Genomic DNA, 14,715 nt, shown 5'->3' on the forward strand with positions numbered 1-14,715 from the left:
CAATATATGGTTTTTGTAGACATATGTAAATATATCAAATAAGAATCGATAAATAGTCGGCGAATTCTTGGTGGGTTGGTTTTCAATTATTGATAAAATAGGCATCAACGACAACATTTTATAACTCAATTAAATCATAAAAAACTTGGATATTTAAAAATAAAAAACCTCGATTCTCTAGAGTAAAAGTACTACTTCCGGTTCAGATAAAAATATTTAAAAAACATTAGGTTATAAAATTTATAATTTCTATTATATGTGAAAAAATTTCATTTTGATTCAGTTAGCGGTTTGGGGGATAATTGAATTCAAAACCTTAAAAAAAAGGGGACACTTACATATAAGGAGAGGTATCATTTCCGGTCAACTTAAAAATTTGAAAAAAATTTACGTCGTATCGATAATAATTTCAGTAACCGATACTAAGAATCAGTTCGATAGGACTAACGGTGTTCAAAAAATTTCCCAGACACATACACATTTTTTCTAGATCATGAAAACGTGATCAATAATCGATTCTGAGTTCAAATCAGTCAAAATCTCGAGATCGAATTTTCGCATGATCACAAAACTTCATCTATTGTTACTACGTACCTACATATGTAGATAAAGTAAAAATAGTGAGATAAAAAAAACCCAAACGTGGTGAAGTGGTTTATTAGCGAAATAAGTTCATAATATATCCTATACATATCTATGTATGTATATTACGGAAAAAAAATGTGTAAGAAGAAGCATATTTTTAACTTTTAAAATTCGCTAGGTAATTAACTATAAGTATTTTAAAGCAATAAAAAAATACAATTAATAGAAAAAATATCTGACTTTTGTTTAAAATACTCACTTTGGACATAGCAATACTAGATTTTGAGTTAAAGACCACAAATGCCGAAAAACTGTAAAAATTGTGCATTTTTAAGCGCTCATATCTCATAAACGATAGCGAATCAACAAAAATCATTAACATATTTAAATTTAGTGGATAAAATTTAATAAATATTTATTAGCTCTTATCTGGTAACTGAAAAAAGATTTTTTATTGCTTATTTTCAATAGAACTATCTTTCAAATGACCGTGGAGTCAAAATCGTAGTTATGGAGTCGTGGCTTTTGACCGGAGTTAAAGTCGTATTGTAAAAGAATCAGAATAGAATTTTTATCAACTCCATGCCCCTGGTTTTGTAATTAATTTATTTCCTTGCCTATATACATACATACATGGTTTTAGAATTGCTAAAAGCAAATGTTGCTGTTGACCAGTGGCGAACTGGGACTGAAATCAGTGCATGCCAGGAGTCAAAGGGGGCCCCACCCAGGGTTAAAAAAAATTGTCCCCCCCCCCCATATAACAAAATTTTCTTCTTTCCACCACGCTAAAAATCAAGGGAAAAAAATAAATGAAATTTTCAAAAATGGGAATAAACAAATTTATGTACAAGAAAAATGGCAAAAGCAAAATAGATCCATAAATTTCATTGTATATTTCGTTTTAACCCTTGTCTTGGGTAAATAGAATGCATCATAAAAGAATGCGGCATAAAAGCGGCTTTTTCAGCTTTTTCTTGGGGGGGGGGGAGGGGCAGGCAAAGATTGGTCAAATTGAATTTTTTATCAAAAAATCTTTTTTATATCGGAATAAAAATGGAAAATATCCTTTACTTTATTGCATTATAAAATATGAAAAAAATAAGCTTATTTTTGAAAAAGTAATTATAAAAAAATACGTAAAAAGAGAAAAAAGCGCCGCAGGTGAAAATTTTTTTCCACAAATCTTCACATGGTCAACATTAATCGACCATCAAACTGAGTCATCAAAAAACTATCAATAAACTCAATTTCTACCAACTGTCTTTTCACTTTATCTATGTACATACGTAATAACAATAGATAAAGTTTTTTTTTGTTTTTCTTCAAAGCACATAGCAGCGACTATTTTATTAGTTACCCAAAAGTAACATACATAAGAAATAAACGTAGCACTCATAGATCCTTAGTATCTCATTAATCACTAAATTCAAAAAAATGCATAATACTTTCAATTAATGTCAATCGAAAATCGGGATTTTTGGGAGGGGGGCCCTATCCTATATTTCTATTTACATGGATGTGTCTAGATTAGGAATAGATTTTATATTCGGAAACTGTTTAAAATTGTGTATTTAAATCTTACTATATCATCGAAGTATAATCAAATGTTATTTTGAAAATATGAAGTAAATTTAAATCGCTGGTTGATGATGAATCGTCGTATCAAAATTGTTTTAAGCAATTCTGTCTATATTATTCACGAAAATTTGTTTATTCCCATTTTTATTTCAGTAGTTAGTTGTTACATAGGTATTGGTATATACACAATATTGACGTTGGAAATGGGCCCGGCAAAAGGGCCCACGCAAATGTTGAAACTTACATTTCGAGCCTAATAAAAAAAGTTAACCGATCCTTGGGCTGTTAAAGCAGGTATTAGTTGTTTGTGTATATCGTAAGAAATTTATTTTGTTGAAATACCCAAACTTTAGGTCCCAAAGTTGCAATATCCTATAAATAGTTAAAAAGTTATTTAATTTTACTGAGGGCCCATATTTTCTAACAGATAATGGGGCCCACATGCCATCGGGCATGTTCGCTTGTATGGCCAGTCCGCCACTGCTGTTGACACACAAACACGGTTTTTGCAAAATCAGACAAGATGTTGAAGAGGATGCATTATGGAAGTTTTTATGAAATATAAAAAAATACATCATAATTTCAAGTAAGAATATTTGTTAATTATTATTTGATTTTTTTTATAAATATTTGAACTACCAATATTAAGATACAACTTTTTTTTAGTAAGGAAAAAAGCGGGGGGTGGGGTGGTCGTAAAAATTAAACACTGACCTGGTTCTTTTTTATTTAGCTACTGTATATACACCACTGCTGATATACATATGTGTAATATTTGATTAAATCGTTCGAAAAATTGGAGTATGTAGATATGTATGTATGTAAAATAAAAGCAGGATTTCTTATCGAATATATGTCGATCGCGTTTTGAGTAACACGACGCATGGTTTGATGGTTTGAAAAGTTGAACTATTTGCTTGCGGTCGGTCGGTCGAGTGAGTCGTAGGATTCGTCTCACTATGATCTATGGCGATTTGCGGTCGGACATTGGAAAAGTCGACTGAAAACCAGAAGCAACGCAAGAAGAGTACAAGAAGTGCCGATAAGCCGACCGGCTTCTTGAATATTCAAAGAGATCCGACCGATAGCGGCGCGGCGCGCTCCGACAATTAACAATGAGACATTATCGTAACCGGAGGTGCAGTGGCGGCCCGTGAACCATATATTTTTTCATCGACGTGCGCAAATTTTAGATTTATCTAGGCACAATTACGTACATATATTGTTCGCGCTCTCCTAGTGCTAAACACGCTTGTCTAGTCGTTGACGTCATGGAGTGACTCACCGACGCCAACGATCAATTTTCTTTTTTTTTTATTTTCAATTTTATCCAGGTACCTATTTTTTTATTTGCATATTTGAATAAATATTATTGTATGAATATAATAATATTATAACACTTTCAACGGATAATCAAATTTAATTTCGTGTTTATTTATTGTAAATATGCATGTATTTTCATATAGGAATTGAATAGAATTTTTTGATCGATGAAAAAATAAGAAAAAAGGATGGCTCGTGAAGGATTTGAACCTTCAACCTCCAAATTTTCAGTAAGCTTGGCGCTCTAACCCATTGAGCTAACGAGCCGACGACCACTGATCATCGATTTTCCTAATAAGTCTCACCTATTAATTTGTTAATAGTTTTTCCTCATCCTAAATTTTCAAAATAATTTCTATAAGTACATATGTATAGGAAAAAAACATTTAATGAATTACCTATACAATATGTATACGTATACTATTAGGTATATCTTATACGTATACTATTTATACGTACATATACTATTAGGTATACATACAAAGAAAATCCACTGATTGTATAATCCATTATTTTGAGCCAATTATGTTCTTTTAGTATATTTTTTTTTGATTTTTAAATGCTTTTTATTATTACGAAATTATGTTCACAATACATCTTATATCTATTTTAATAGCTACTGATCTACTGATCATTTTCTATTTTACAATTTAAATTAATTTGATTAGTAATCATAGTATTATATTATTCTAATGTTAATCTAAAGCATAATAGGAAAAAGAGCTCAAAAACCTATTTACAATCCTTAGTATATAAAGATTTTGAAATCAAAAGAAAAGATTAAAATCCGGAAAATAAAATTGCAAATATTGAGCATTACTTTATGTTAATCTAATCTAATATATAATTTCGAAAGAGACTTTGTATGGATGCATGTATGTGTGTATGTAAGTTTTTGTTTGTAGACTCCGTGAAGTTATATTTGTTTTCTAGTACATTCTTTACTAGTACTTTAGTCTCTTTATTTATCCAATAGTATTATATTACGCTCTAATGACATAAAAGCACTATATACATTCACATGTACACACATGTATTTTGGGGAAAGTATTTTTTATCGAAAAATATAAAAAAGCTATGGCTCGTGAAGGATTTGAACCTCCAACCTCCAAAATTTGATAAAGCTTGGCGCTCTAACCAATTGAGCTAACGAGCCTGTGTACACACTCGTTTATGTTTCCAAATATAAGCATTAAAAATAACTTTTTGAAATAGATATGATTAAATGAATTATCTCTTAATTTATCACGTACTGATAATGTATCGAAAATTGTTAATAATTTTCTTTCAAAATATATTGAAAATAACTACATCTTTTTTTCTTTGATTTTCTACATCTTTTGATTTTCTTGTTGATAATCCTATCCGATGTCCAGTACAATTGTGTACTTGTATTAATATTTTTTATGTTGTCTCGTTTTTAATTGAAGTCAAATCCTACGTCACTGGATGGTTGGTTTTATCGCTCTGGTTTTGCACTATGCGCCTGTCTGACCCAAGGGTCCCATAGGTGGTTTCTGCGCTCCTTCCCCACCATACTGTGGTCCATTTCGTGTGGTCTCCTCTTTAAAGAAGGACACTCTCGAAACAAATAGTAATTAATTTCAGTGCTGATTTTCAATAGAGTCTTTCGAACAGTGTGTACGTATTGAGAAATTTTAATTGAGGTCCGATGGCGCCGGGACGCAAAACGGCGCCCTTCAAGAGCAAAAAGCACCACAAATCACTCGACACGCGGATGGGCAATCGTTAAATCACAAATGACCATTTATTTATATGCCGATTTAGCAGCACGTCCCATTATTATCTCCAGAGCATATCAACGTGTCTCCATTCATTCTAGAATACGTAAACTCAACTGGAGATTGATTAACCCAAGATTTTATAACAAAATGCATTGCATTTAAGAAACGTATTGTACTAATATGTTGAATAAGAATATTTGATATTAATAAAATGCCGTCACATTCAATATGTTCACAGTCGCTTGACATTTAGAATGCTTTACAAAAGGTCTCGGCTTAAGCAGGTGCCATTTCCAAGTCTAGGTACGGTATTAAATAAAGAACACCTGCCTCATCATCGGCTCGTATCTAGTACAATGTAACACATTTAAAATGGAAAAAGTGTAATAAACAGCGTAAATACCTAAGATGCCTTGGTATTTAATTAAATATAAAAATAAAAAAAAACCACATTAAAAATAGCTTCAATTATATTTTCTATGTATAATAATGTAACTATCACAGATTGAATACTCGCAGTGATTTTATGATAAATTAAAAACAAGCTTCATATATTTATAAAATATACAAAATTGAAAAAACTAAGATATAACATGTAATTTGTAGGAAGCGAATTAAGTCATAATTGTGCTTTTTTTTATTCATTTATGATAGTTTAGTCCTCAAAGACTCGTAATGATTCATTTCATCTTTAGATATAGATGGTACAAAATCCACCAGAGCAGAGAGCAAATCTTCTTGTTCGATCATTATATCATTTTCGCTCAGTTTGGCCGGATCAATTGAACCTAATTCATCAAAAATATTCAGCACATTATATCAAACATATAATATCTTGAAATTAAACATATAAAATACTAACCAGATTCAGCGTTTCGAACTGCCTTTACTAGAGCTTGATGTCGAGCATGATTTACTATGGACGACAGATCAGCTCCGGTACACTTTTCAGGTAGGTTTGAAGCAACGGCGTCCAAATCAACAGATTTTCCTAGATTATGCCTGAAAAAATAATTCTCAAATAGAAAAAATTCAAATTATGAATACGCATAGCAAACATAATAGAATATGCTTACCCTCGACATGACGCCTTTAAGACCCTAACTTTATCAGTCAAACCAACGTAAGGACCCACATATATCAACTTGTCGATTCTTCCGGGTCTCATCAAGGCAGGTTCGACCAAATCTGGTCTGTTAGTAGCTGCCACTACTACTACAGCAGCTAAAATAAATAAAACATATGTAAAAATTTAGACAATCTACATATGAATACTATCGTTTGATATCTATAAATAAAAATAAACCATTTGGAGAGTCGATCTGAGCTGAAGCAACTCCATCTAATTCAGCCAGCAATTGACTGACTAGTCGATCAGCAGCACCACCGGAATCCCCCGCTGCTCCACGACTACCGGCTGCGGCTTCAGCCTCGTCAAAAAATATGACACACGGGGCTGAACTACGAGCCGTTGCAAACACTGATGCAATACAAAAATGGATAATACAGTATTAAATTATTCAACTGTTGATCACATTTCAATAAAGATAGATGATTTTACCTTCGCGCATATTTTTTTCTGACTGTCCAACGTACATGTCTAAAAGTTCAGGGCCTTTTATACTTAAGAAATTAGCATTTAACTGTGACGCTATAGCTCGAGCTACCAACGTCTTTCCACAACCAGGAGGACCCCATAATAAAATACCTAAAAATTAAAATAAACAACACTGAGTAACAATAAAAAAAATAACGGAGTGGAGACTATTCAATCGTTACTAAATTTGATCCATTGAATTCAAATCTGATAATGATTTTTATTGCTTTCTTCTCGTTTATAACATATATGTATGAGCGCTTAAAAAAATGCGCAATTTTTAAAGAGTTTTGGTTCTTGCAGGCTGCAACTCAAAATGCTGTGCAAAAAATTGTGTATTGAAATCAATAGTCGGATATTTTTTCTATTGATTGTGATTTTTATTGCTTAAAAATACTCAATAATTAATTATCTATCGAATTTTAAGTCAAAAATATACTTTTTTCTTACACATTTTATTCCCATAATATTATGAGCTTATTTCGCTAATTTTTCTATTTAATATATTTTTATTATCTAAACGAACTAATTTGAGGGGAAAATGATTTTAAATTAAGTTAAAAAAATGCTGTTGTATGCATGATGCAAGAGCGAGATGAAGACTGGAGAGCCCATCACTCCATCTCACTCGCTCACTTATGGGTGAACATTTCATATTGTAATTTAAAATCATTTGCCGCTCGAATTAGTAATTTCTCATAAAATAAAAATATAATGAAATTAAAAACCAACTCTTGTAAACGTAGTGAAATATAGAACTGGTCCAATAAATGCACGATAAAATTAGCTTGATAATCATCTATACGTATTTCAAAGCAATAAAAAAACACAATCAATAGAAAAAATATCTGAATAATAATTCCAACAACTACTTTTGGTACAGCAATATTAGATTTCGAGCTTAAAACTGTAAAAGCCAAAAGTCTGTGAAAAATTGCTCATTTTTTATTACTGCTACTCTTCTTTCTTCGCTTTCGATCTTTACGTCTGATTTCGTTTGACGAAATTTGGGTTCTTATTTAAACGCTTACTATATCTCATGAACAAGAAGAAACCGATAAAAATTATGTCATATTCGAATTCAGTGGGTCAAACTTAATAAAGATTGATTAGTCTCCACTCTGGTGAGTAAAAAATTCAAAACTTGGGAAAACTTTTGAAATTTAAAATATTCTGACCTGATCTTTTGAGGCCACTCTTGGCAAACATGTGAGGAAATTTTAGTGGCAATTCAATTGTACGAATTATTTCCTTCTTTAGATTTTCCAAACCACCGATGTCATCCCATTGAACTTTTGGAATCTTCAAAGGAGCTAATTTCTTATTTTGCAACGAACGTAATGTATCTAAAAAAAAATTAAAAACAGATGAATTTTTATTCAATAGTATTTAGGTATACATTATATAAATAAACAAAAGAAACCTATTCCAACGTCGAAATCAACTTCTCGTATTAATTTTATATTTGGTACGACATTATCTTCATAAGATTTTTGCTCTGCCAAAAATTTCATCTGATTTATGTATCCATCTTGCAACACTAAATGTATCAATGAATTAATATCGCCGAATTGGAAACCTTCAGTCTTTGATATAATCTTCTCTAAAATGTCATCATAATACTTCTTACGCCTACACAATTCGCACAGATAAACAGTTGAATCCATTTCTACAACATCTTCTTCCGATATCTGAACACTTTCAGTTTTTAATTTATCCAAAGAAACAACGCTTTCTTTGTGCAAGCAATCGCTTATGTTTTTCAGCAATTCATATTTTGAATCACAAAGAGATATATCTTTGTCGATTATCATCCACTTAAATAACTTTAATTTATCTTGGCTCGTCAACTTTTTAATTTGAAATTCTTCTAAAAATATTCTCGATAAATTTTGCTTCAGTTCAGTATCATGAGGACAATTGATGATGAATATCACAGGATACTTAACAAAATTATCAAATAAATTTTTCAATTTAGTCTGGAGACTTGCCGTTAATCTAACATCCTCTTCACCTTCAGCTGTCATGCCAAATATCTGTTAAAAAAAAAGCAATGTTTTAATAAAATATTTCAATATGAACTAATATAAATTTGGATTTATACCTCAAAGTTCTCTATATAGATTATTACTGGTGCTACGTCTTTAGCTTTCTGAATTAAAGCATCCAGTTTTGCCTCAGTTTGCTTAGCCGTAGATGACATGATTTGATAACAGCTCATTGATATAAAATGTAAGCCCATTTGTTCCGCTAAAAGCGTTACTAGTAATCGACATCCACTACCAGAATCACCTCTTAGTAAAAATACTGCTTGTAATGAACATTTCAATTCATTATGAATAGGACTAACTGAAAAAAATAGAATCACAATCAACATTACTGATATATAACAAATAATCAATATCACAAATAGTCATTGAAATTAAATTTGTACCTGAAGTTGATCACATACCTTTTTTATTTATCAAAAATGGCTCAACGGCAATCTTTAGTTTGTTTAAATAGCTATCGAGTCCAAAAGGGCAATTACCATAGAATAATTCATCAATGCAATCAACGCTATTCAACACACTGTCATGAGATTTAATACATACGGAATTGATTCGAGGGATAAAAGAGTTAATATTCCCATCTTGCAACAATTCAGTCTCTCCTCGCACCACGAAATAGCCCTTCGTAGAGTTTTCATCGCTACCGATCATTTTACATTTGAAGCGCAACTTCTTTATATACTTGACCAAATTCAAATACTTAAAATGTAAGTGTCTCGTGAATTTCTCGACAAGATCTATTTCGAAATAATCTCCCGTGTGCAGATATTTGGGCGTCTCAAAGTAAACACCGACCATAGTGTCGATTAAATCGGTGCCAATGTACATAGGAATTCTCACCATTTCTAATACTATTCTTTGTGCAAAACTAGGAGCTAACATCATATGCTTAATAGGAAGAAATCTCAGATACAAATTTTCATTTCTTGATTGGATATCACTGACAGTGGTGTTTAAATTGAACAATTCAACGTGTGTCACACAAACTTCGCTTTCATTCAATTTTTCGAATGGAATTATTTGAACAACTCTTTCGACTTCTACGAAATCTTTTGACTTTCCATATTCGGCTTTATCAATTGATTTTTTACATCCAAATTCTTTTCTTATGAAATTCTTAACGATCGATATGTCAGTGTTGAATTTCTTTTTCTCGTGCTTGGTTACTATAGCAGTAACCCACAGCGAATTTTCATCTCGATAAAATATATTCTCTTCATACAACACATCGAAGAAAGTGATTGGCACAATTATTTGATGTTCGGTATTATATTTGACCTCTTTCAAATTTTTCAATACAACACTTCTATGAAGTTCTTGTGGAATGCATTTCACCACAAATTTTGATCCAGACATTATTTTGCCATACTTTTTCCGTTGATTCGTTTCCAGTGTGAATTTCACAACTAAATATACAAAAAATAATATTGTATTTTGCCTCGGGCAAATATAAGATAGAATATATCTCGCAAGGGATATCTCTTTAGCTACTGCCATTTTACAAAAGAACACAAAATTAAATTAAATTTCAAGTTACAGCTCAATTCAACGGAATGTTACAAATTTTCAACATGAACTAATGTTTATAGGTTAAGTGTGAATAAAGAATTATAATTACATTGTGAAATACATTGTTCATGAAATATATATATATATATATATATATATTGTTTTACAATCAAATAACAAAAATATAAAAATACATTGATATAGCAAAGCACATGATATAAAATAGAATACAAAGTTCAAGTACAGAGTTTGACAGTTGTTGTAGTGGTACCAACCTCAGATAAATTATCACCACTTCGATGATCTGTCAATTTTAAGTAAGTGTGAACACTTTCGTACAAATATATCATATGATATTTAATATTAATAATTTGCAGTTTTTGCAGCTTATATTTTCTATTTTAGAAGTTTTAGTTAGAAAATGCTATTTTTAAATACCAAATAAATTACTAAAAAGGAAAAAATTACGATATTTTAATGTTAAACAATAATGCTTATATGTAACTGCCATGCTTAATTAAATATGTACATATGTACATATATAAATATAAATATGTGCATATGTGCATGTATATTTTTATTGCAAAATAAATTTTTCCTACTTTGAATTATCGTCTTAATAATTATTATTTAAAAAAAATAGTACAAGATCCAAATCAAACAATATTCAAGTTTATACATTTTTCTTGCACTTTAGTGTTTTTGTGCAATTTGAAAGTAACGCAATCAACTTTCGTCGACTCGGATTTATCTTGAGACATGTTAAGCTATTCTCCAACCCTTTATCTTCTCGCTTACTTTTCAATTCGCTTGTAAGAAGCAAGTTAGAGTATAATTCGATTGTGTGGAATTCGCGTGAAGCAAATTACTCTCTAATGATTGTGAAAGTGCAAAAAGCATTTATTCGTTTCCTATATAGGAAAGGTTATGGGTATTACCCATATCATTGCCTTACTTCTTTTCTTTTGGGTATGCTTGGGTGTAATTCTCTTGAAATTCGGAAAAACTATCATTAAAGGTCTGTTCATACCTATCCAGCACGACCGATATCCTGCAGGTGTCCTGCAAGTGCGGATAGTATTCTTTGGTACATTATATGGACGTATTCATAGTCCATTCGCGCATGCGCATTTACGCATTCATGCTCGTCCATATAGAATGTACTAAAGAATACTGTCCGTACTTGCAGGATAGGTATGAACAGACCTTAATTCGTTTTGTTCTCCAGCTTCTACGTGATAGTACGTCATGGCCATCGTTGCTGGAACAGTTGGAACTTTATGTGCGTGGCAGACATAATTTTATGGTTGTACCTCCTGCCTGCACAGTGCTTTATAGAATAGTTCATATTCCAAGAGCTATCCGACTTCTCAATAAAATCGTTGTTGCTGAGCCTGAATGTGATATTTTCCACCTCAGTGAGCATAAGTTATCGGAGCTTATTTTAACCCATTTGTCTGGTAGCCTGCGCTCATCATTATTTTCATAATTTAATGTGAATGGATGAGTAGAATTTTGATCTTCTCTCTCCCATTTGGGCCTCGCAGGGATGTTTTGTATTTGCGGTTGGTTCTTATATATTGGTGCTGGCTGAATATGCAAGACATTCCCTACCTTGTATTTTATTATTTGATATTTTTACTATTATTATAATCCTATTGATTTTTATGATTATATATACAAGTATTTTTGTCTGTGTGTATATAAATGTATATATTTAAATTTTTCTCATTTCTTTGTATTTTTTCGACCATTGTTCCGCAGGGGACTCTAATGCCACAATGGTGCAAACTTAAATTTAAATAAATAAAATAAATAAACGTTTATTTCTCCAATTTAATAAACTTATTTTATTAATACCCACTTTAACATTAATGTGCATCGTCTATTTTACATATTTGTACATAAATTAAAGACAACATTGCAATTTTATCGTTATTGTTATTTTTTAACTCCACTCGGCTTCCTTTTTAATGTTACTTGTTCAATATCTACTCGACTAATTCCTTAAAAATATTTTTTCCAGTTTTAAGGTAGCCATTGATCATTTAAAATTAAATCTTGTGATTTAACATTAAAATTCTGGATTTTTCTAATAAAGTTGAGTACACTTACGATTAAGCAACACCGTAACCGCCAGATTCTTTAGAATACATTATCTTCTCGCTTTTACATACACAATTTTATAGTCATCATGTTAGTAACTTACTGGCTAGAAAATTCTCTTTTTCCGCGAGCCTCAAGTCATTTCAAACAAACAGTAATCGTCAATCAATTCATATTACGCATGAGCAAATTTATTTATATCATCAATATACTCGTATAATCGTAGATTGATATTTTATAATAATCACCTGCTTTGCGTACTGCATATAAACAGCAGCCTTCATTTGTAATTGCATTACAAACACAATCAAATTTGGAAAACACTTGATTCAGATACGTATGTATATACATACATATGTTATATACATACATTTGTAACTCTTAGGATTATGAAACTTACTATTTATTAACTTTATAAAATAAACCAAATTCGAGTTTTACTTGGAATTATCCCTGTTTGAATATAAATCCCGAAATCCCAATCGGTTTGTTATTTATTCTAGGAAAAATATAAACCGTTTGGCTGACGCTTCTATGCAATATAAAAGAAACGAAAATTATGTTACATACGTTGCGCGATACTTCATGCCAGAAGGATTTAATTTAAGATTAAATGTACATATGTTTTGTGATACTGAGTCAGTTCCATGCGAATCTTGAGAAATTTTGAACTACAAATACGTATACGTTGCGCAGTCATAAAAATATGACTTACTAAAAAAAAGGGATTGATAACTGCTCCAGTTCAGAGGAATAAATTTTTATTGAGTATTACTTTATGAAATATTGATAAAAAATTTAGCTTATATGTACTCAGCATCCCTGATAACGTTCTAATAGTTTTTAGAACATGTTCGTGTGTTTTATGGATGGCTCAATAAAATTGATCCAGAATACTGAATACGTATTGGGATCAAATCACGTTAGATAAAATATAAACATATAAACAGCGATCCTCATTTGGAACAATTCAATTTAAATATAGTATTTTAATCTCAAGTAGGCGTATTTTATAAATTATATTGGACGCGTTTTAAATATATATGTATATGTAGCAGTGGAGTGCCGTGAAAATCTCTGTTTGGTGGACTCCGTATGACGTCACGTAGTCTCCTTGTATGCTACTCTTGACGGTAGCGGTCTTTAAGAAAAATCGTTTTTTTTTTCATGAATATAAAAGTTGTTGAGAACTTTCTTTGGGGTCTATCTTTATTCTATTATATCTTTGACCAATCCAGCCAATCATAAATTAATTACATACGTCGTTTCGGTTTTATATATATGTAGCTTTAGGCGTTATATTGTTGTCAAATGACGATTGTCCACAGACAATCCTAAATAATTTTAGCATCAGCCGTATTTGATGCTTGATGGTCGACGTATGTCCGATAAAAACTTCTCTGGGCAAGTGCATCGTTAAAAATTGCACGATACATTCAAAAACACACAATAAACAACATGGGATACATTTTTATAAGTAAATTGATCATTTAAGGGGAATTGTAATAATTGTATTTGTGATTATTCCATGGGTTTCCGGAAAACCGTTATTTGATCGAAGAAAAAAAATTATATATATGTATAATTTTTTTTTCGATTCAAATAAATTTAATAAAAAAAAAAACAAATGAAGATTTTTTTCGTGGTTTTCATATAATTTCCATTTACCGAGCGAAACCGGGTAGCACCTATAGTTTTATACGGTTACCTGACAACTCGTTCACAGATATTCCGTAAACCGATGATGCGCTCCAGGCATTGCGTATACGGCCATCTCTTTCTCACCCCGTCTGTTCACCATGATCTTGTTTACTATGCCATTACATATGCAGCCATCTCTTTCACATACCGTCTGTTATCGGTGAAAAAATGGAAACCACTAGGGTGACAGCACTGACACTGTATGTAGGTGGTGCATTTGCGAAACTTTTGAAACCAGATTCGAGAGAATGGTACTGACTAGTCAGTTTCTGGGTACGTATCCCATCCTCTCCCCTGTCGCTACACGAACGCACCTCGTCGATAACGATCCTCTTCTAAAATAGGGTCCTAGGTAGTTTGTAAGTGCATCGAGTGCGGAAGCGCCCAGCAGCTAAGCTAAGCTGTGGTGTGACGTATACACGTTACGCACACATGTGCTTGTCCCGCTTTCTTTGTTGTGTTGCGTTTTGGTGGGGTTTGTCGACCTTCGTATGAGCAAGCAGCTGAGCAGCTGAGC

General features: G+C 31.7%; 1 protein-coding gene and 2 non-coding genes across 3 annotated transcripts; all 3 read right to left on the reverse strand.

Moving 5' to 3' along the window:
- Positions 1-3,678: 3,678 nt before the first annotated feature.
- Positions 3,679-3,756, reverse strand: TRNAV-UAC (transfer RNA valine (anticodon UAC)). The gene is given in 2 exon segments: positions 3,679-3,714; positions 3,719-3,756. It is a non-coding gene; the product is annotated as a tRNA-Val (tRNA).
- Positions 3,757-4,567: 811 nt separating this feature from the next.
- On the reverse strand, positions 4,568-4,645 carry TRNAD-AUC (transfer RNA aspartic acid (anticodon AUC)). The gene has a single exon. It is a non-coding gene; the product is annotated as a tRNA-Asp (tRNA).
- A 175-nt stretch (positions 4,646-4,820) lies between these two features.
- Pex6 (peroxisomal biogenesis factor 6) lies at positions 4,821-10,642 on the reverse strand. The gene is made up of 10 exons (XM_077428509.1): positions 10,586-10,642; positions 9,284-10,288; positions 8,936-9,180; positions 8,255-8,867; positions 8,010-8,177; positions 6,796-6,942; positions 6,541-6,714; positions 6,311-6,458; positions 6,097-6,236; positions 4,821-6,022 (listed from the first exon to the last, which is right to left on the reverse strand). The coding sequence occupies exons 2-10, from the start codon at positions 10,236-10,238 to the stop codon at positions 5,880-5,882; spliced, it is 2,733 nt and encodes a 910-aa protein (XP_077284635.1). The 5' UTR covers positions 10,239-10,288; positions 10,586-10,642; the 3' UTR covers positions 4,821-5,879.
- Positions 10,643-14,715: the final 4,073 nt, after the last annotated feature.

The sequence above is a fragment of the Arctopsyche grandis genome, chromosome 4 (genome assembly GCF_051622035.1).
Source record: "Arctopsyche grandis isolate Sample6627 chromosome 4, ASM5162203v2, whole genome shotgun sequence".
Classification (NCBI taxonomy): domain Eukaryota; kingdom Metazoa; phylum Arthropoda; class Insecta; order Trichoptera; family Hydropsychidae; genus Arctopsyche; species Arctopsyche grandis.

What these genes read in the sequence shown, in the direction of transcription:
- Pex6 (XM_077428509.1), bottom strand. Translation starts at nt 10,238, where the DNA reads ATGTCTGGATCAAAATTTGTGGTGAAATGCATTCCACAAGAACTTCAT. An exon ending in ATTTTTGATAAATAAAAAAG is followed by an intron (nt 9,181 to 9,283) that starts GTATGTGATCAA and finishes TATTTTTTTCAG; the next exon opens with TTAGTCCTATTCATAATGAA. An exon ending in GAGTGGCCTCAAAAGATCAG is followed by an intron (nt 6,943 to 8,009) that starts GTCAGAATATTT and finishes TTTAATTTTTAG; the next exon opens with GTATTTTATTATGGGGTCCT.